This window comes from Schistocerca gregaria, chromosome 2 (genome assembly GCF_023897955.1).
Source record: "Schistocerca gregaria isolate iqSchGreg1 chromosome 2, iqSchGreg1.2, whole genome shotgun sequence".
In the NCBI taxonomy this organism is placed as follows: Eukaryota; Metazoa; Arthropoda; class Insecta; order Orthoptera; family Acrididae; genus Schistocerca; species Schistocerca gregaria.
Window position 1 is genome coordinate 254,534,187 of NC_064921.1, and position 23,449 is coordinate 254,557,635.

Here is a 23,449-nt window from a genome sequence, read left to right on the forward strand (position 1 = left end):
ATTTAGCATTTGCAATGGTTTTGTCTCACTCTTACGTTGATCAGTGATCCTGCAAAGTTAATCACTTACATACTTAACGTATACAAAGGTATTCCCCAAAATTTCATTACTCTACATTATTTTTTGGTGCTGCAATTTCTTTCTGTAGTGTATTCTGCCGAACTATCAGTTTAATAAGTCACAGCTGCAAAATACTAACGCAAATTCTTTACAGACGAATGGAAAAACTGGTAGAAGCTGAACTCGAGGAAGATCAGTTTGGATTCCGTAGAAATATTGGAACACGTGAGGCAATACTGACCTTACGACTTATCTTAGAAGAAAGATTAAAGAAAGGCAAACCTAAATTTCTAGCATTTGTAGACTTAGAGAAAGCTGTTGACAATGTTGACTGGAAAACGCTTTCAAATTCTACAGATGGCAGGGGTAAAATACAGGGAGCGAAAGGCTATTTACAATTTGTACAGAAACCAGATGGCAGTTATAAGAATCGAGGGACATGAAAGGGAAGCAGTGGTTGGGAAGAATGTGAGACAGGGTTGTAGCCTCTCCCCGATGTTATTCAATCTGTATATTGAACAAGCAGCAAAGGAAAGAAAAGAAAAGAAAAATTCAGAGTAGGTATAAAAATCCATAGAGAAGAAATAAAAACTTAGAGGTTCGCCAATGACATTGTAATTCTGTCAGAGAGAGCTATGGACTTCGAAGAGCAGTTGAACGGAATGGACAGTGTCTTGAAAGGAGGATATAAGATGAACATCAACAAAAGCAAAACGAGGGTAATGGAATGCAGTCAAAGTCGGTTGGTGTTGAGGGTATTAGATTAGGAAATGACACACTTAACGTAGTAAAGGAGTTTTACTATTTGGGGAGCAAAATAACTGATGATGGTCAAAGTAGAGAGGATATAAAATGTAGACTGGCAATGGCAAGGAAAGCGTTTCTGAAGAAGAGAAATTTGTTAACATCGAGTATAGATTTAAGTGTCAGGAAGTCGTTTCTGAAAGTATTTGTATAGAGTGTAGCCATGTGTGGAAGTGAAACATGGACGATAAATAGTTTGGACAAGAAGAGAATTTAAGCTTTCGAAATGTGGTGCTACAGAAGAATGCTGAAGATTACATGGGTATATCACATAACTAATGAGGAGGTATTTAATAGAATTGGTGAAGAGGAGTTAGTGGCATAACTTGACAAAAAGAAGTGACCGGTTGGTAGGACATGTTCTGAGGCATCAGGGGATTACAAATTTAGCATTGGAGGGCAGCGTAGAGGGTAAAAATTGTAGAGGGAGACCAAGAGATGAATACACTAAGCAGATTCAGAAGGATGTAGGCTGCAGTAGGTACTGGGAGATGATGATGCTTGCACAGGATAGAGTAGCATGGAGAGTTGCATCAAACCAGTCTCAGGACTGAAGACAACAACAACAACAGTAAAAGTGTATTCTGCCGACATATCCACGAGTTTAAATGCAGCACACTGCGGTCCATACTTAGTATTCTCAGTACAAACAGCTATTCATACCCAGCCACTATGGCATGATGCAGATCAAATAAATTTGGAAATGATCTGTTTTCAAATATGCTGAAAAGCCTTTCTCCCTTCGATGCTTTTACACAATTTATGAATAAACACGAGTTCCTCTGTTACATTCAGTGTTGCTCTTATTCGAGTTCTGATAATCTGTGCATATAGCTCCTTCCTTTCCTGAAACAACATTTTTTGTTTTATGATAGCCTCAGCTTTCTTATTATGCCTTGTGATCACAAAATCATTATCCCGTGTTTCCATTTTGAAAGAATATATTATCTTCTCCAGAACTTATTTGTGAATCATCTTTATCTCTCAGTCACTAAGCAGCCTCTTTTGTACATCAGTTCTCCATTTGGGACTTCCCTGTGTAACTTTTGTTCTTATCTCAAATTATACGTACACTGAAAATGAAACTTGCATTTTTCTCGTTAGCTACTAACCTTGTTCATCGATGGGTACTTCCATATGACTAATTGGTTGTTAGCATATCCATGACCAGATATAAATTCCCTGTAATTTGTTGACCATAGCAATGCACAGACCTGGAAACAGAGCCGAGAAACACATTTTTACTTTGACAAACATGTTATCAACCAGCAACACTAATTTAGTTTGTCATGATTATCACCAAATTGCACATGAACAACATTTTTATGGTTGCATGCAAACATATAAAGTGATACAATAGCTAATATGTACTGAACTTACTTGAGATTTTGTGTCTACTGTTTTTAAGCAGTTCCCATTGCTGCAGTTCCAGAATCTTATGCAGCGATCTGCAGTGCCACCACCACTTGCAAGGATACTTGGCTGCCATGGGCACCACGCAAGTGCCTTGACTGCTGCTTGATGTTGACTAGAAACAATTATGAAAATTTACCATGTTATTTCATAGATACACCTCAACATGATTGTGGGACAAAACCTCATGAAGCATAGTACTATTTTGTTACATATGAATCATTTCAGGAACAGCAATGTTAATAACTAAAGTCATTTTAATAAGATTTAGGTTTTTTTTTTAAATTCTACTTTCTTGCAGATCAAAAACTGTATGTAAATATTCACATTATTCAGCTATGTTTCATTCTAGAGCTCTAGTCCACCACTAATAATGGAGGGTGGATCTTTGACAATGCTAGCCACTCATGCTGGTGAAATGTCCAACAGAAAAACGCTGAACTACTGTCAGCTGAATTTTCTGAGCCGAGTGCCAACAGTTAACATGTCAGAAGCGGCCACAAAAAAATCCTAAACAATTATATTGAAGCGAAAATTAATTATTATTCTAGAATCAAAAAATTACCTATAAAACGTTGACAGTTCTGCAGTAATGTGAACCTCATCATCTCCTTACTTTAGTAATAATACTCTCAAAATATGTTGAATTACCACAAATGATGCTGTTTAAAATAAATTCTAATAAGTGATTAATTTCCGAAAGTTATGAGATTCCTATCTCAGAGTTTAAGAATCCATCATATTTATTTACTTAGGCAGAAATGAATAATTCATGACCTGTGCTGTCTAGCAAACTAAAGCTGACTAGCTGAATGTGAGTATTCACCTAGGAGGAGTTGCTAACCTCTTGGGCAGGCTACTCCAACAGTGCCCCAGGGAGAAGTAGCTCTCACTGTGGAGAATGAGCTCATGTGGTGGTGGTGGGGGGGGGGAAGTAAACTCACTGTGTCCTGGCTGCATTAGCTGCAGTAATCCATGTTCAAAGGCAGCAATCGTCAGTCAGGGAAGTCCTGTGCCTCAATTGGAGGTAGGTTATATTTCTACTCACAGAGGGATGGATGTCCACAGTTCCTTGTATGTAGTAAAATATTTAATTTTGCGAAGAAGTGTAACACAGAGTGTCATTATACACTCTTTCATGCAACACATTATGAGCAGATAGAAGGCGAAGCACGCAAAGAGCTAGTAGTCAAGTTTTAAGAATGACATGCCAGGAGATTTAAGTTTTAAAAAGAATTCTTAGGACTGAAGTAACAGAAATATGCAGCAGAATGTGTACTGTAACACATTTGCACTTTTCATGGTGAATGACTGAAGGAAACTGAACTGAAGCAGCAATTCAAGCAAGCTACAAAGCCACCCACATTATAGCGATAAGTGGCAAGTCATTTTCTGGAACCTCTTGTAAAATCATGCATGGCGGCAATTGCAGAATGATTCTATGGGAGCTGGAAGCAATTGAAGCAAACAGTGTCTTGTCAAATCCTGGACATTGCAGCGAATTAAGAGAGAAAGCTCAGGATAAAAGCCAAGAGAGCTTTGTTATATTTTCGCTAGCACTTCATGAAAGCACAGATATATGCGACTGTGGTCAACTTTCAATATTTGTGCATGGTGTCTACGTGTAACTGAGGAACTCTTTGATGTGGTACTGCTCAATTACACAGCAAAGGGAATTCATAGTTTTGAAGTGATTTGTGAAACAGTGGACATTTTGAACTGGCGTTGGGAAAAGCTCCATTCTGTAGCCAACACGGTGCACTTCGAACGATTGGGCATTGTGAAGGATTTTTTGTTTGACTTTTAAACTTAAGAACAGATCTGGCAAAGACATTTTCACTATTCATTGTTTCATTCACCAAGTGGCAGTGTGTGTTATGAGTGGAACTAGGTGATGTAGTTGAAGTTGTGAGCAAGTGGCTGAATTTTGTGTTTCATCACAGTGCAAGTAATTGTCACTTCAAAGGCTTCCTGGAAGACATGGTAGCAGAGTATGGAAACATACCATACCACAGTACAGTTTGTTGGCTGAGTCAGAGAAATATTCTTGATGTTTTCTTTGCCATTTGTGAGGAACTCTCCCCTCTGGAAATGAAAGGGGAAGAAATAAGTTGTCTTAAAGAATTAAAATGGCCATCACACCTAGCATTCTTAGTTGACGTAACTATCCATCTGTATAATTTCATTTAATCTGTCATTGCAGGACAAAGAATAGCTAATAGCTGTCATGCTGACCAAATCAGGTATTTCATGGAAAAGTTACATTTGTTTGATAGGCAAGTTGCTGATGGAACTTTAACTTTCTTCAGCAATCTGTCTTCTTTAAAACTACCTGAAGGTGCCTGTTTCAGCAGTTAACAAGTCAATATAAGGCAACTTATCACTACTTCTGAAATAAGATATCTTCGCCATTTTTGAAATGAAACTGTTCCGCACCCCTTTCTCAGTTTCACCCAACTAACTGCCATCACCACCCCAGTTGGAAGTCACCAATATGCAAAATTCTACTTTTTCTGAAAGACACGTCACTGCAACATGCTAATATCTTTCATTAGAGCAAAAATGTATTTCACAAACTCCACAAAAATGCCACACAAATCGTTTGCATGTTTGGATCAACTTACTGCTGTCCACAGCTTTTCTTAGCAATGGAAAGAATAGAAACAAGAAGTGATCCGATATTTAGGACATGACACTGAAGGACATCCTCAGTATTAACACTGAACACTTTGAACTCAGATATTTCCACTCTTCTAAATAAAGTCTAATTTCAGATGCTCAATAAATATATTTCTTTTAAAACAGTTTCTTATTTTACTTATTGTGGATAGTCTTCTTGGAAAAAAAAAAAAACCACAAAATGCAGGATAGCACATACTGACCGATTACATAAGGTGACCGTAATGATTGAATTACTGTACATTTTACAAATGTATGTACATATGCAGGGGCATACGAGATGAAACAAAGCAAAATGTGCTGTTAAATTTTAGATTACTGTCAGGTCTCAACTAACACCTCAGAAATCAAGATGCTTTTTCCAAGGAATGCCAAAAGTGTATGATAATTATGACTAAATTTTTTAGGCTTCGCTATTAGTTCCTGGTCAAACAAGACCCTTCAGAAATCTCTAAGTATTCTGAAAAAACCATACAACATACTTCATTTGATAACCTTGCAAACCAAAGTCAAGGCACATTTTTATGAAATAATATGTAACAATTCCTCTGTCGTTCATATGTTTTTCACAAGAGGCACCACATCTGCAAGGCTCACTGTTAGTTCATATATTATCCAGAAGAGGCAATAGCAAAGCTCTTGTTTTATCATCAACTTAACTTCTGTTCGAACTAATACTAAATTTTCAGCCCAACCCAATGCTTCAAAGAATAACACAACTATGAACAACGCTACATTCAGTACAGTAACTGTTAGGTTTGCAGTCTTAGAAGACAAAGCAGTATGCATGAATTGTTTCAACTTTTAATGCCTACCAAATCAGGACTAGGGAGACCAGAGCTTGAGAAAGTTTATTGCATAAAGCTTGTAGACACCACTTGAAAGCCGCCATCATCATCGTCTCCATTAGTGTTGTTTCATTAACACTAGAAATACCTTATGAGTGTAGTTTAAAAAAAACTTGCATTTTGCTTTATAGGCCTAATTTTTCATGACTTAATTTACCTCAGTGGTTTATAATTTCAGTAAAAGACCATAAACTGAATGAATTGTGAACATTTTTATCTTCAAGGACCACAGCCAGTCATTCTGACTGGTGAGATGGATTTATGTATCAGGCCTGTAAAGGCACAATGGATCTTTTCATCCACCTAGCTTCTTTTATTTTATTGTTGTGATCTGTCCTCCACCTCCCACTCCCCAACCCCATGTTACTTTGTTTAGTGGAAGAGTGGACATACTTCAGTGCTGCTCCTCATTATTATGATGCACCAGTGAAAGAGAGATTTTTGAATGTGATGAGTTGGATAAGATTATAAAGATGACAGAATATCAGCCCCATGAAACACAACAAAGCAAATCATCTGAGTTGAAAGATGAATATTCAGAACCTGTACATCAACATACAAATAACCCAGTGCTCACAAGTTCGATTCCAGTGGCACCACAAATTCCTACTCGCAGGCAAGGAAAAATCCATCTCACCATGCATAAGTTGGAAGGGAAGCAACTGCAGCCGATGAAACAATGTGGTCTAATTGCACCAGGGCATGCACCTGGAAGATTAGAGCACCACAGTGTGTGGGTGGTAACTCCTGTGCCAGCGTGCAATACTAAGAAACATAGCTGCAGGCAGTTACTTGAATGCATGGCGAGTACTGATAGACAATAATATTCTACAGAACACTAACGTTACAGAAATTAGAGCCTGAGAACTTCCGCAAGATGACACATGGGTACTTGATATTGCCCAATTAGGTGCTGCCATAGCTATAATGTATGGTAAAGTGCATGGAGGAAAGAATTTCCCCCTGAAACATCTGTGGTCTCAAATGTGGGGGCCGGCATTTTCTTCTCACGCTATGGGAAGAAATAAGTTCATAGAAGCATTTGATTTATAAGCTCTAATGACAATCACTCTCTTGCGAGAAGACTTAAGACTGATGGCTTTGCAGCAGCTACCCCAGACTGGAATTCATTTGTGGCGAACTGAAAGTAACAGAGTGGCGAACAAGAGTAATAAACCGGACAATTTTGGCCTCAAGTTCTGGCTTACAGCAGAACCAGTGGTGGATATCTGGTGAATGGATTTCCTTACTTGGGTCAGCAAAGCTAAAGACACACTAACATACCTGTGGCACAGCATGTTGTTACATGTCTCATGCAACCTTCATTTCAAAAGAAAAAAAATTAATATGTAACAATTTCTTCACAACCAAACCTGTTGCAGAGCAGCCGAAGCAGGAGAACAAAGACATTGTGCGTACACTGAAGAAAACCCGAAGATAAGTTCCTCCATCAGTGAAGTCTACTGCTGGATCTTTGTAGGATACTATTTTATGCAAATCTGGTGATAACAGCAACTTCATATCAGGGAAGAGCAAGAAAAATGTTGTTCTATTGAGCCCAATTCACCAGTCAGTTCCAGTGGATGAACAAATGCAGAAGAAACTTCCTAAAATTGAGTTTCTACAATACCACTAAATTTGAAGTTGATATTCTGGACCAGATGTATCGTCTGTACACTCTAGTTTGGCTGCCGCAGATGGCCTATGTACAAGTGTTTCAACATCCTAAACTTTGCTAAAATCAATACCTAGACCCCTCATAGAGAGACAACAGGAAAAAAGTTAGTTGTTGAATGTTCCTTTTCAAATTAGCAGAAGAACTCTCCTCTGTGTATGTACAATCAAGCACAGGACCTGTTCATACATCCACTGCAACCACTGCAATAAGTAAGATACGGATACAAAAGTTCAAACAAAACCAAAAATCTGTGTGTCCAGTGCAAGAAATTCTTATGTGGTACATGTGCTGGAAGTGTTCAGTATGTTAAGTGCTAAGTATTTTGACAATGATGGCCTTGAGGGAAAATATGTCAGAGAGAGAGAGAGAGAGAAGGAAAAAAAAAAGAAAAGAAAAGAAAAGAAAAGAAAAGAAAAGAAAAAAGTTATTTTCTCGTTACTTCTACAGCAATTGTGTCCATTGTTCTTTATTTTTTGTACTAAATATATGTTTATGACCTGATTTGGGCTCTGACAATACAATTCATATGGATAAAAAATGTTTTACAACATTATATGTTTATTTGCATTTGAAAGTTCTGTTGAAATTGATTTTTATTTACAATGTCTTTTGTTTCAACCTTTATTTAATTAAATATACTTTAAATTTAATTAAATAAAGGTTGAAACAAAAGACATTGTTAATAAAAAAATCAATTTCAATATACTTTAACTCCTCCCCCAATGAACCATGGACCTTGCTGTTGGTGAGGAGACTTGCGTGCCTCAACGATACAGATAGCCGTACCGTAGGTGCAACCACAACAGAGGGGTATCTGTTGAGATGCCATACAAACGTGTGGTTCCCGAAGAGGGGCAGCAGCCTTTTCAGTATTTGCGGACCGAGCGAGGTGGCGCAGTGGTTAGCACACTGGACTCTCATTTGGGAGGACGACGATTCAATCCCGTCTCCGGCCATCCTGATTTAAGTTTCCCTTTATTTCCCTAAATCGCTTCAGGCAAATGCTGAGATGGATCCTTTGAAAGGGCACGGCCGATTTCGTTTCCCATCCTTCCCTAACCCGAGCTTGCGCTCCGTCTCTAATGACCTTGTTGTCGACGGGATGTTGAACACTAAATCTCCTCCTCCTCCTCCTCCTCCTCCTCCTCAGTAGTTGCAGGAGCAACAGTCTGGATTATTGGCTGATCTGGCCCTGTAACACTAACCAAAAGGGCCTTGCTGTTTTGGTACTGCGAACAGCTGAAAGCAAGGGGAAACTACAGCCGTAATTTTTCTCGAGGGCATGCAGATTTACTGTATGATTAAATGATGATGGCATCCTCTTGGGTAAAAATATTCCGGAGGTAAAACAGTCCCCCATTTGGATCTCTGGGCGGGGCCTACTCAATATGATGATGTTATCAGCAGAAAGAAAACGCGTTCTACAGATTGGAGCGTGGAATGTCAGATCCCTTAATCGGGCAGGTAAATTAGAAAATTTAAAAAGGGAAATGGATCGGTTAAAGTTAAATATAGTGGGAATTAGTGAAGTTCGGTGGCACAAGGAACAAGACTTTGGTCAGGTGAATACAGGGTTATAAATAGAAAATCAAATATGGGTAATGGACGAGTAGGTTTAATAATGAATAAAAACTAGGAGTGCGGGTAAGCTACTCCCAACAGCACAGTGAATGTATTATTGTGGGCAAGATAGACACGAAGCCCACACCTACCACAGTAGTACAAGTTTATATGCCAAATAGCTCTGCAGATGAAGTTGAAGAGATGTATGATGACATAAAAGAAATTATTGAGGTAGTGAAGGGAGATGAAAATTTAGTAGTCATGGGTGACTGGAATTCGACAGTAGGAAAAGGAAGAGAAGGAAACTTAGTAGGTGAATATGGATTGGGGCTAAGAAATGAAAGAGTAAGCCGTCTGGTAGAATTTTGCACAATGCATAACTTAATCATAGCTAACATTTGGTTCAAGAATCATGAAAGAACCCTGAAGATACTAAAAGGTTTCAGATAGATTATGTAATGGTAAGACAGATTTAGGAATCAGATTTTAAATTGAAAGACATTTCCAGGGGCAGATGTGGACTCTTGACCACATTCTATTGGTTATGACTTGTAGATTAAAACTGAAGAGACTGCAAAAAGGTTGGAAATTAAGGAGATGGGACCTGGATAAACTGAAAGAACCAGAGGTTGTACAGAGTTTCAGGGAGAGCATAAGGGAACAACTGACAGGAATAGGGGAAAGAAATACAGTAGAAGAAGAATGGGTAGCTCTGAGGGATGAAGTAGTGAAGGCAGCAGAGGATAAAGTAGGTAAAAAGACGAGGGCTAGTAGAAATCCTTGGGTAACAGAAGAGATACTGAATTTAATTGATGAAAGCAGAAAATACAAAAATGCAGCAAGTGAAGCAGGAAAAAAGGAGTAAAAAGTCTCAAAAATGAGATAGACAGGAAGTGCAAAATGGCTAAGCAGGGATGGCTACAGGACAAATGTAAGGATGTAGAAGCTTATTTCATGAGGGGCAAGATAGATACTGCCTACAGGAAAATTAAAGATACCTTTGAAGAAGAGCGAACCACTTGCATGAATATCAAGAGCTCAGATGGAAACCCAGTTCCGAGCGAAGAAGGGAAAGCAGAAAGGTGGAAGGAGTATATAGAGGGTCTATACAGGGGCGATGTTCTTGAGGACAGTATTATGGAAATAGGAAAGGAGGTAGATGAAGATAGAATGGGAGATATGATACTGAGTAAAGAGTTTGACAGAGCACTGAAAGGCCTTAATCGAAAAAAGGGCCCGGGAGTAGATAATATTCCACGAGAACTACCGACAGCCCTGGGAGAGCCAGTCCTGACAAAACTCTGGCATCTGGTGAGCAAGATGTATGAGACAGGCGAAATACCCTCAGACTTCAAGAAGAATATAATAATTCCAATCCCAAAGAAAGCAGGTGTTGACAGATGTGAAAATTACCGAACTATCAGTTTAATAAGTCACAGCTGCAAAATACTAACGCGAATTCTTTACAGACGAATGGAAAAACTGGTAGAATCCGACCTCGAGGAAGATCAATTTTGATTCCGTAGAAATGTTGGAACGCGTGAGGCAATACTGACCCTACGACGTATCTTACAAGAAAGATTAAGGAAAGGCAAACTTACGTTTCTAGCATTTGTAGACTTGGAGAAAGCTTTTGACGATGTTGACTGGAATACCCTCTTTCAAATTCTAAAGGTGGCAGGGGTAAATACAGCGAGTGAAGGTCTATTTACAATTTGTACAGAAAGCAGATGGCAGTTGTGAGAGTCGAGGGACATGAAAGGGAGGCAGTGGTTGGGAAGGGAGTGAGACAGGGTTGTAGCCTCTCCCCGACGTTATTCAATCTGTATATTGAGCAAGCAGTAAAGGAAACAAAAGAAAAATTCGGAGTAGGTATAAAAATCCATAGAGAAGAAATAAAAACTTTGAGGTTCGCCAATTACATTGTAATTCTGTCAGAGAGAGCTAAGGACTTGGAAGAGCAGTTGAACGGAATGGACAGTGTCTTGAAAGGAGGATATAAGATGAACATCAACAAAAGCAAAACAAGGGTAATGGAATGCAGTCAAATTAAGTCGGTTGATGTTGAGGGTATTAGATTAGGAAATGAGACACTTACAGTAGTAAAGGAGTTTTGCTATTTGGGGAGAAAATAACTGATGATAGTCGAAGTAGAGAGGATATAAAATGCAGACTGGCACTGGCAAAGAAAGAGTTTCTGAAAGAAATTTGTTAACATCGAGTATAGATGTAAGCGTTAGAAAGCCGATTCTGAACGTATTTGTATGCAGTGTAGCCATGTATGGAAGTGGAACTTGGACGATAAATAATTTGGAGAAGAAGACAATAGCAGCTCTTGGAATGTGGTGCTACAGAAGTATGCTGAAGATTAGATGGATAGATCACATAACTAATGAGGAGGTATTGAATAGAATTGGGAGAAGAGGAGTTAGTGGCACAACTTGACAAAAAGAAGCGACCAGTTGGTAGGACATGTTCTGAGGCATCAGGGGATCACAAATTTAGCATTGGAGGGCAATGTGGAGGGTAAAAATCGTAGAGGGAGACCAAGAGATGAATACACTAAGCAGATTCAGAAGGATGTAGGCTGCAGTAGGTACTGGGAGATGATGAATCTTGCACAGGCTAGAGTAGCATGGAGAGCTGCATCAAACCAGTCTCAGGACTAAAGACCACACCGATAATACTTTAAATAGAAATTTTTCAGCATAAAGCATTTGTATGATGAGCATAATGTGCCTCTAAGGACACCGCACAGAAGCAACTTAAGTAAAACTGAAAACGAAGATAATCTTCACCAGTCAAAATGAAATTTATTTGTCAAACTGTAGAATTTCATGATAGCCTATCAGAAAGGAACCAGGTTGAAATTGCTTTAGTAATTATGCAGAGAAGCGTTTTCCACAGTATTCAAGCACAGGAAGCAACTTAAAACCAGGCTTTCGACTAAGGAACATATAACCAAAAAGCAATTTTGATAATATTCAAAATCACAAAAAAGACAAAATGAAAAACTAGATAGTATCAATGGGTATACCTTTTAGCTGTACTTTAGTACGTAATTATGCAAAAACCAATATTTACTTCACACTGTTCCACTGAAAGCTGCAATTACATCATGAGTGAGAGAATTCAAGTTCATACTGATAACAGACAGGTGTGTTCAGGTCAGACTATATTCTCATTGATGTTTACACTCTTTCGGGGTCACTCTACTGCCATACAAGAACTTGTGAGGAAAGAAAAATGTGTCGTATCTACAAATACAAGCCTAGCAATTATCAAGTGATGTAAACATATGATAACAGTAGTGTTACAGTTGACAAAATCTATGCGTGTTACTTTAATGTTCTAGCAATGTCACAAATTACACTGATTGTTGGAAGATGAGAGCTTATCACAGCTGGCAATATCTGATGTCATTAAGTGAATTATTGTACGAGGGCACTTCGAAAAATAAAGATACAATGGTTCGCAGTCCTTAAATAGAACATTTATTTAGAAAACGTCAGTTAAATCTTATTAACTGGATTATTTGTTATTTTTTTGACAATCATCCTCGTTATCCAAACATTTATTAAGCTTTTGTATCCCACAGTCATAGAAGGTTGCCGCCTGTTGTCTGAACCACATTTCAACTTCATCTTTGATCTATTTATCGTCGTGGAATGATATTCCACCAAGATGTGACTTCAAGTAACTGAGGACATGCAAGTCTGTGGGCACAAGGTTCGGGCTGTATGGCGGATGGTTCAATACGTCCCATTTGAATTGTTTGAGTAGTGCTTTGGTTACGAGCACTGTGTGTGGCCGAGCGTTGTCATGAATCAAGCGGACTCCACTTGTCAGCATTCCCCTGCATTTGTTTTGTATTGCCCTTCGAAGACGTTTCGAAGTCTGGCAATATACAGCAGCATCAATTGTCGTTCCGGGAGGTATAAATTTTAACAGAAGAATGCCGTTTCCATCCCAAAAAACAGAAACCATGACTTTCTTCGCTGAAATCTACATTTTGCATTTCTTGGCTTTTGGTGAATTCGAATGGTGCCATTGCATTGATTGTTGCTTGGATTCAGGTGGCTAGAGATAAACCCACGTCTCATCACCTGTCACAATGTAGTCAAGGGACTCATCACCTGCTTCAGCATAGCGTGTGAGGAAGTCTAGTGCAAAGCCCATCCTTTTCTTTTGTGTTCTTCCGTTAACAGTTTTGGACCCAGCGTGCACACAATTTCCTGTACCCTAACTTGACAGTCACAACAACAAAGAGTTGTCATTGACACGTCCGGTATGATCTGATGCAATTCTTTCAGTGTGAGACATCTGTTCGCACGAATTGCTTCCTCTGTTCTCCAAAGAAGGGCATCAAAGATCACAGATGACCCACCTGTTCTTTGTTCGTCATGAACATCGGTCCTACCTTCAGAGAAATGACGACAATTTCATTAAATTTTGTAGATTCATAATGTTCCCATAAACAGAAACAATTTCTTTGTAAATATCCACAGGTCGTTGACCTTTTGCATGAAGAAAACTTATGACCGAGTGCACTTTGCACTTGGCGGGATTCTGAATCGGCGCAGCCATTTTAAGTAAGACCTACTCCAACCAGAAGAAACATTCAAGTGCCAAACGACTGCAGGGAGAAAGCCAACAGTTCAAGGTTAACACCAGTGTTGCCAACTTGCTCGCCAAAACTCTTCTGTTCATCTGGCGTACGGTGTATTTTTACTTTCCGAAATATCCTCGTATTCTCAGTTCACAGCTGCTGTTATGTATAAAGTAATGCTTGTCCTTAAGTCTAAACCTTTTTTTAGTTATAAGTACATTTAGATAAACGGTTGAATCTTTCAATACTGCACTCTTACACTGTCAGGTCATAATAATTATAGCTTTTAACGACCAAATGCACCTTAGTGATGGAGGGAGAATAATGTGATTGGAAGGAAAGTTTCTAAGAATGAAGAGGTGCTTAGAAATAGGTGGAAAGTATTTTGAAAATCAAGTAAATAACTTAAATTCAAAATTTTTATGAAACTCCATCTTATTTGATTTCAGAATGACTTCAGATAAATGTGCAACAGTGGTTGCAGCATTATTTTTACCCACAGTTTTAAATATCAGATGCTTCAAATGGATACATAAAAAAAAGCTACTTACCATAAGGGTGGAAAAACACACATAAAAGACAGTTGTAATTGGCAAGTTTTTTGAGCCAGTGGCTACTCCTTCAGGCAGATACATTTAAGGGGAAAGACAAGGGGTGAAGGAAAAGGACTGCAGATGTCTAGGCAAAACGGGTAGATATTGGGAAAGTCTACCAGAATCATGGATCAAGGGGACTTTCCTAAAATCTACCTGTTTTCCTAGACCTCTCCAGTCCTTTTCCTTCACCCACCTTTCTTCCCCTTCAACCCATGATTGCCTATTACATCAGTCTTTTGTCTTATGTGTGTGTGCGCTGCCACCACTTTGTGAATAGCTTTTCATCTATCTGATTAAATAATTTTGTCAATAATTGATTGTTTTTGTTATTACAGATACTTTAAATGGTTTTTCAATAATACAAGCACAATCTGTTTTCAAAACAACTACTATAGGAATTTACCTCAGCGTGTAAAGTGGTGTAGTCTGAGTATGTGCTCCACCTGGTGTAGCAGGCCAGATATTCAGTAGATTATCATTACCACCACTAGCAAGATACCTTCCATCTGGCGACCATTTCAAACCACAAACCTAAACAGAGAAATTATGCTTAGAACAGTAGGTTTTATGAGCTGATTAAATCAACACATACATAACACACAAAACTTTCAACTGGTAGCACACTACCTGCAGTCAACAGGGATCTACATTCAAATCCCAATCCAGCCCATATTTATCTACATATAATCAAAAATTAAATTTAAGAGACAATAGTACTGCTTTTATATAAATCAATATGGCGACAAATGTTGCTCTGATGAGAATTATGTTGTTACCAACATACAGCACTATCAAGTGCTTTATTTGTACATTTAACACAAACTTTCAATGTAGACAGCTGTTGTTTAACCGTAATGACACAGCTGGCAGAAATATGTATTCAGTCCCAGTCTGAAGAAAGACCAAAAATTCACGCAGGCAGGCACACACACGGAGGGCGGGGGGGGGAGGGGGTAGAGGAAGAGAATGAGAGAATTCCGTGTGTGGGAAGGAAGGAAAATGATGTCTTAAGTGATTGTGGCAGTTTCAGCATCTCACAATAATGACTTTTCTTTCCTCGGCTTGTAGTTTAAGCACAGTGTTTAAATATCGTAACCTGAAAATAATTGACACACACTGAAATAGTAAGAATTTTACAATTTGTGGTTTATAAAACACAATAAAATTAAATTCCAATATTAGGTTAATAAAAAATAAATAAAAATAAAAACAGAATTCCCAGAGAATCTACAAACCTCTTTAAATACCACAGGAAATTTTAGATTTTTTTTACAGGTAAAATGTAGTTCCCTGAGAATTCCAGGTTTTCCCAGAACTGCCATCCTGCCGATCTTGCAATGGTAGTTGACTGGTAGCAAGTGCACCCACAGCCAATTGTCTGGATCACTAAACTCTTTCGCCATTCAGCGGTATTCTCATTTCAAATGAATATTAGATGACTGGGTTCTAAAAGCTACTGGTGTTGGGTTTTCAATTTGCGATACTTTTTCCTTGAGTCACCAACAAATGGCAAACTACTAAAACTGAATATGGAAAGTACTGTGATGTTAAACTTTTTGCTGCTATAAAGGTGTTCTCTGTATTCCATGCTGAGAGTAGCTTATGTTATGGCTGTACTGTTCGCCAAATGCTGGTGCCCGTACTGAGTGACAGAATTCCAGTCAATATGAAATACTTATCTTCCAATTTTTCAAAAGCTTTTAGGTGATAAAAATTAGTTTTTTCACATCTTACAGTCCAATATCTTCACTCAATAAAGACTGAATTTATTTTCATCACCCGTCAGCTTCTGTGCTGCATTAAATAAAGTAAAACAATGTGCAAAATATTAAAGAGTTTGCAGTTTATTGAAGAGTTTAAGTTACCAATTTTACTTTTGTAGAGCTATGGCATGCAAACAGACAGATTACAGTTCAGCAAAAGCTGACTATCATTCGCAATGTCTACTACAATCTTAACATAAAACTGACGTCCAAAAAACATAATTCAGCAGCCCTGTCTACATTGTTGGCATATTCAAAAGTAATGACAAAGCTGGATCCAAAATAAGAACATATGTCTACATTCACTGCTGTGGAAAACATTTTAAATGTAGTTTCATGTAATGAAGTGGCAGTATTGAAGTAATTAGAAACATACTGCAAGAGAGAGCTCTTGACATCTGCCTTTAAAATTTCACTGCATTGAAAGGCTGGTTGGAGCTTTTTTTTTTTTTTTAGGGAGAGGGGGGGGGGGGGGGGTTCATAATCTATTATTACAAAGTGTAAATGGAGGAAGTAAGGCTGTGGACTTAGAACATTTGAACTGTTGGAAGAACATTACATTGCAATGATTGAGCCCACAGACATATTTAACACTGATGAAAGTACTTCCTCAAAAATGTATTCTTTCAATGGAGACAAATGTTCTGGGAGTGAAGAAAATCAAGAATAAAAGGATGATTATGCAATTGTGTGTAAATAATGATTGTCTCTAATAATAGGAAATTCCCAGGAGTTTAATAACTTAAAAACTCTACCCTTCATTGGGTAAACATTTTTAAGAAATGGAAATGTTGTGCTCCTACCTCCAAGTCCACAAGTCTCTGGACCTTGGCACAACACACACTGTTAAATGGAAATACAGATTATCAATTGTGCAGAAGTCTACTTCGTTCCTTGAGAAGAACAACATGTTGAGACTTAGCATTCTACAGGCTATTCTAAGTTTGTTACTGCTTGAAATTCTGTAACAAGAGAATGTGTTAAATTGTTTCACAAAGGCTGGCTATAGTACACCAGTTGCTGTTGTTGACAACATTGTTCCAGAAGAAGAATGAAGTAGGCTCACTGATTTTGACAATGTGACATGACAGGATTGTTTGTTGTGATTATGTCTTAACTTCCACATCTGAGATGGATTCAAGTGATATGTGCGACATGCTGTAAAGGAACTCTACGAGGGAGGAGCTGATGGTGGTGAAGAATAAGAATAAGAAGAAGAAACCATTAGAAATTCTTTTTCATTGTACAAAAGGATATCGATAATTAAGACACCAAAATATGCTTTAATTGTGATTCTCGTCACTTCTGAGTTCTCTGTCAAATCACCACTTAAGGAAAAAATATTTAGATCACCAGAGTTTCATTAAAAAGTGGTTTTGCTTTATTTACTTCTCCAAAGCAGCCTTCCTCGATTGATAAGTGATCCACATTAACTTGGCAGTTAACACTCAATATACTTCATAAGAATTTTACTTGACACAGAAACTCAGTCTGTATGATACTATAGCAGAGAAAGCTGAATTATTTTTTATACCAAATATTCAATGAATATTGGGCAACAGAAACCCCTCACTACTGAGCGATGTCTGGACACACTGTTTCTACTATTTTCCTATACAGATGTTTGTTGTTTGGTAACTGTGATTTTTACAACAAATGGCTGATTTAATTGTTATGTAATTTGCATTTCTAGAGATGTGGATGGAGAGTAAAAAGTAAAATAAGTGAAAACAATTATTTACACACAGCCTTCTGCTATTAAAATAATGCCATCACGAGACCCATTTCCTTCACAAAACAAAGGAGCTAAAATTAATATTTAATTCTAAAGAAGAGTTTGCACATTTTTAATGCTTCCTGACATTATACGCATGCCAGATCAGGATTCCAACCCAAACCCTTGTCTTACAATGTGATCGTATAGACGTACAAAGTGTAACAGTAAAGAAACCAGACTCCTGCTCTAACTCTTAATTGGGAAAAAACATAAAATAAATAAATAAATAAAAAATTCCATGAATGAAATGTAGCCCCTCTCCGATCCCTGCACCGCTCCACGTGAATTTTCCACTGTTGAAAACAGTGCTGCAACTATTGTTCTGTTATGCTGTTGAGGAGGCTCAGTTTTTCCTTCACTGCATCCACGGACTCAAATCTGGTTCCTTTGAGTGCAGACTTCAGTTGTGGGTAGAGAAAGAAGTCTCATAGTGCTCGGTCAGGCATATAAGGTGGATGTGCCATCACTGGAATGTTGTTTATCACCAACAGCTCTTCACAGACATTGTGTTATGGGCTGGTGTGTTGTTCTGATGAACATACGAGTTATTCTTCCACAGATCCGATCTCCTCCATCGCACATGTTCATAGGGGTGGGGTGGGGGGTTATCTTCTTAAAAGATACATAATAAGCTTGATTGACAGTATGATCTCCAGGCACCTCAATCAATGCAGATAACCTCTAGGATATAAAAGAAAACAGTTATTGCTTTGAACTTTTTGTCAGGCCCAGATCATCATGCAATACCTGTCTAACGGTTTCCTTATTGATGCATGCAAGTTCTGAAATTGCTCAAATTCTCAGGCAGTGGTCTTCTCAAACAATTCTACCAACCTTCTCCACATTCCCTTCAGGTTTTGAAGTGGAAGGACCACCCAATATCAGAGTGTCTTCAACATCTTCCCTACTGTCCTTTAGCATCTTAACCCACTCGAAAACTTGTGCAAAGATGAGACACTGATCACCATAAACTTGTTTCTATAAATCAAACTTATGTGGCAGATTTTCTGTTTTGTGAGGCATCTGATGTTAACACGTTGTTCCACTTTAGAGTGTAGCATAATTCTGACAGTTCAGACACTGCCCATTTCGAAGGCAGCTCACAGCCAGACTAACCACCACAATGGCGTGAAATTTTGTATGCATGTCAGGGAGAGTCCCAAGGTTATTCCTCCACTCTTCTCTTTGCCATTGACAAAGCCGGAAATGCGATCAACAACCAGTCTGATTACCTTATTGCCACACTTTGTATACTCAGATGTGTCACAAAAGAACTGTATGTGAAAGACTAGGATCCAGATCAGGGTGCTGAACTAGTACTACACATGTTTTCCCTGGCTGGAAAGGATATTTGTAATACAACACAGGATATGCTACAAAGTCTGTTTGCCAGGAACTGCACAATATCACCTTTCCTTCCCTTTGGAGTCCAATTCCATGATTCACACCAGCTATTAGGTCAAGTGTACAACATCGTGCACAGTAATTAAGCATAACCAAACAATATAATAATATTTAGTTCCCTCTGAGTAAGTCCACATACCACTCAGTTGTTAATAACAACTATTTCTTATTTTGATGAATATTGGTTGTGAGACTTAGAATTTGTGAAAATAACCTGCAGAATTGTTACTAACTTTGAAGTCAAATGAATGATAATGTCACAGTATAACTATGCTGTGCATGCATTAATATACAAACCTCTTGGGTATGTCCTGCCAATGTGGCCACAATATGTTCTTTCACCCGGACATCATGATGAATTATGTGGCCACTGCGGGATCCTGAAGAAAGGATGTACGAGTTCCAGGATAAAGCTCCAACCCTAGCAGAATGGCCATCAAGTAGACGAAGACGTCTCATAGCTGAACAGTCCCAAAGCTGTAAAACATTTTTAATACTAACCAAGCATATAATAACCGGTTAATTATAGCACAGCATTAACCTTCACTCATTTTATCTTTTCAGTGTGTTCAAAACAAATTACAAACACAAAATACAATTCTAATTCAAACACTAATAACTTCTCACTAAAAATGTATTTGAAATGCAGAGACAGACAAAAATATAAGCAAGTAATTGCCATGAGAGTAAAGAAAAGAATAATTGAGAGAACCCAGACAATTCTTGAATAAAAAGTGTGTTTCCAGCCACATAAGATGATTAAAGTTACACTATCTTTCAGCCAAGCACTACTTGGCAATTGTCAAGTGGTATGACTGCCAATGGGCTGCTGGTATGCCCCTTATATAGACTAACTGCTGGCTGGGACGTCACTGGTGCTTGCAGCATCCGCATTTATGGACATATGTTTACTCAGCATTCAATGTGCCCGCTTCAACCATTTGACAGTTGGATCCCATGCCATGCTGAGCTGTAAGCCACCATGTCTATTTAGGGTATTATCAGTGATTTTTATTACAATGACTTCTTTAAACACAGTCCTAAAAGCAGTTAGTGCGAGCCACTACAGATGTTTCATCAAATTTTATCCAGTACCTTTTCTGAAGCATGCTTAGCTACAGCAGATCTCTCAGCATAATGGAGGCCTCTCATGCTCCTTCCTGCATTTTTTTTAACACTGCATACTGTCTGTCTGATGTAAGATTTACCACACTCACAAGGTACCTTGTAGAGCCCAGGTGTTCTGAGACATGCTGCTGCTTCGAATGGTCTCAGTAATTGACGAATTTTTGTCAGAGCCCTGAAAATACATTTGATCTCTCTTCAGCAAACGAGTTATCTTGCCTGACAAGGCTACAGAAACCAACTTCCTTTTCCTGCTCCTCATCGGGTTTTATTGTGATAATTGCTTGAAATCACTTCATTTATTTGATGAACATTATAGCCTTTTAAATTTAAGGCCTTGTGTAGATGGCTCAGCTCAAGGGGGCAGGTTATCCATATGATATTCTTGCACAGTGCACCAGTGTTAGAACACAGTGCCAGACGATGGCTGATGGCATGCAAATACAGATCAGTATGGGTGGGTTGTCTATGCTGTGGCCCAGACATCCATTTCATTGAGGCAGATGTTTAGCTCCGTGGGAAACTGGATGTTACTGTTATTGCCACTCGGGTGTTCCATAAACTCTACAAGTTTCTCATGTCTGTGGGCCAAAAGACGAACATGTTGTCAACATTTTGAAAGAAACAACTAGCCTTTTTAATTTCTGTTCCTTTGTCAGATCATTTTAATCAATGTGGTAACTGTTTCAATTACTCTTATTTCTTCTTTCCTATCATTGTTTTTCCACTTGTAATCCTTGTGCATGTGACAGTGGCATACCGAACACACTCTTAATTGGCGCCTGGGGCACGACACTTTATTCATGAATCCCCCTCCCCTCAACGTGTGCCTTCTGTCATAATTGCCGAGATCTGAATCATCAGTTCAGGTCAGTAGAACTGTTAAGTTGCACTTTTAAGGGCCCGTGTTAAAAACCTCAGGTAAAAATCAGGAAAGTGTGCCTGGTGAGGTAAAGAAACACGTGCAAATATCATTTACTACAAACAAAAAGGGGAAGTTTTGAATAGCTATGAGAAAGAAATGTGACACTCAGCATGCTTGGGGATTTTGAGAATCCACTGTGAGAATTGTTCGTGATGATGCAGTATCACCACAAAAAACTGCTGAAGGTTCAGCAAGAGCCAAATCTTGCTCTCAGGTGGTGAAAATAATATAAAAAAATGAGAAGCTATTGAATTGAGCTGCTCAACCAAAAGCACACGCCTCTCTCTGGAGCTGCTATTCACGCAAAAGCAGAGAGCTTGCATGCAGATTTACCGAAATATTATTCAGCACCTTCCTTGGCCAGCTCAGGTTAATTTGATTACTTCAAGCACCATTTTCGCTTTCACAACACTAAAAATGACAAGAGAGACAGTAGTGGGACAAAGTTGGAATGCAGAAAATTAGAAAGAGGTTTAAATAAATAGTGACAGAAAAAGGTTGTACTGTGAAACAGTTATCAACCTTGATGAAACAAAGTTATTTTGGAAATAAACATCTAGATGCATATCCATTTCAACTGTAGAAAAACAAACACCTGGATTTAAGGCCACCAAGTCCTGCTGCATCCTCCTTGTAGAGGTTTCTTAATTAAAATGCCTTATGATCTACTTTCAAGATCTTAGGATGCTAAGGGGTTGTGATAATCACTGGCTGGGAGTTCATTCAAGGAATAATGATTTTAGTTGCTAAAAACATTCAACAGTCTATATCACACTGAAATTTCTTTATTTAAGACAATTGGTTTGTCAAACCCAAAATATTTAAAAAACACAGCATGTTGTGCAAATGGCTATATATCTCTCTCAGCTGCTTGTTACATCACAAAAAAGGTACAGTACACACCATCTGAAGCGTATTTTCACTGGTTAGAATATGTTCAGCTTATGTAAACAGATGTGCTATTATGTACTCTGTTTCTAATTTAACAAGCACCTATGAGCAATGTATAAAAATTTAACGCTGAAACCCACAACAATACACTAAAATAATTGAATTTTCTCATTTTGAGAAAGCCAAAGAAGTGATCTGTTTTAAAAATGCTGCACAATGCAGGTGTTCACATATCTCACTGTAACCTGTGTGAAATGACTGATTACACATTGTTTATTTAATTTAATGTTTTAACACTGACTGAGATTTAATGTGTGTAAAAATAGATGGAACCTGTTACAGACAGGAAAGTAAACACCCCACAATCATTCTGGTCAATAGGAAAGGTCTTAAGAGAAACCAGACTGGAGCACTATATTGGAATGTTGGCAACAACCTGTTGTTTTATTAACCTACTGGATTATAATGAGACTTCATTGTCTGTTACTCTCTGAACACGCTTTCGTTCAGTAGACAGCAATTAAACACAACATACCCTTGGTATGTGTGCTCAAAGGATGTAAAAATGTGTTTTACAAAATAACAAAGGCAGTTCCCCTTTAACTTAATTGCACCCAGTGTATCACAAACACTGCAGTGTAACATTGATGTGGTAATATCTGGTGGCTACTTTTAACAAGCCTGTCAAATAAGACGTGGTATCTTATGACGCTAATTAATGTTTAACACATATTCAACTGCCCAACTACAATATTTTATTAATTTTTTGCCTGTAATGGCCTGCACCAATGCATTATTTTTCTGTCAAGAGTATGACTGGCATTTCAGCAACTGGGTAACAGCAATAATATTGTCTGTGCTCTACCTGTTCTAAGGGACCAAGTATGTGTTTTTTTAGGGAAATATATTGAAAATTTAATACATTACAATGTTAACTAATGTTATCACTAATGCCTATCAGAAAGAACTATTCAGCATGTCTTACTCCTGTTATTCCTTTGCTTGTTGCTACTGCCAAAACCTCCCCTTCCTGAATCCATGAAAGTGAACATACATAATCACTTCCTTCCAGAACAAGAAGCTGCTCTATTTCTCCAGTGTGAGCATTCCACAGGTACACACCACTGCCCAAGGCAACAGCCAAAATGTTATGTGCACCCCAGTCAATCAGATTAAGATCTGTAAAACAAATTACGTATGAACAACACTGCAAAATGACTATCTTAAGCTTTTGAACAATGCAAACTCCAGCTAGGAATGTCAACATAAACATTGTCACACCTATTAATAACATCACTAGTTTTGGACAAAAAT

The 23,449-nt window shown here is 38.2% G+C and overlaps 1 protein-coding gene across 4 annotated transcripts in view; it reads right to left on the reverse strand.

The window, feature by feature from the left end:
* The window catches only part of LOC126336806 (cell division cycle protein 20 homolog), a 76,331-nt gene that overhangs the window by 11,035 nt on the left and 41,847 nt on the right, over positions 1-23,449 (reverse strand). For all 4 annotated transcript variants that reach the window (XM_050000844.1, XM_050000843.1, XM_050000845.1 and 1 more), the window contains exons 7-11: positions 23,121-23,314; positions 19,492-19,671; positions 14,654-14,781; positions 2,245-2,392; positions 1,977-2,078 (exon numbers count right to left, since the gene is read on the reverse strand). In XM_050000844.1, coding sequence (XP_049856801.1) covers positions 1,977-2,078; positions 2,245-2,392; positions 14,654-14,781; positions 19,492-19,671; positions 23,121-23,314 — 752 coding nt within the window. The remainder of the gene's footprint in view (positions 1-1,976; positions 2,079-2,244; positions 2,393-14,653; positions 14,782-19,491; positions 19,672-23,120; positions 23,315-23,449) is intronic.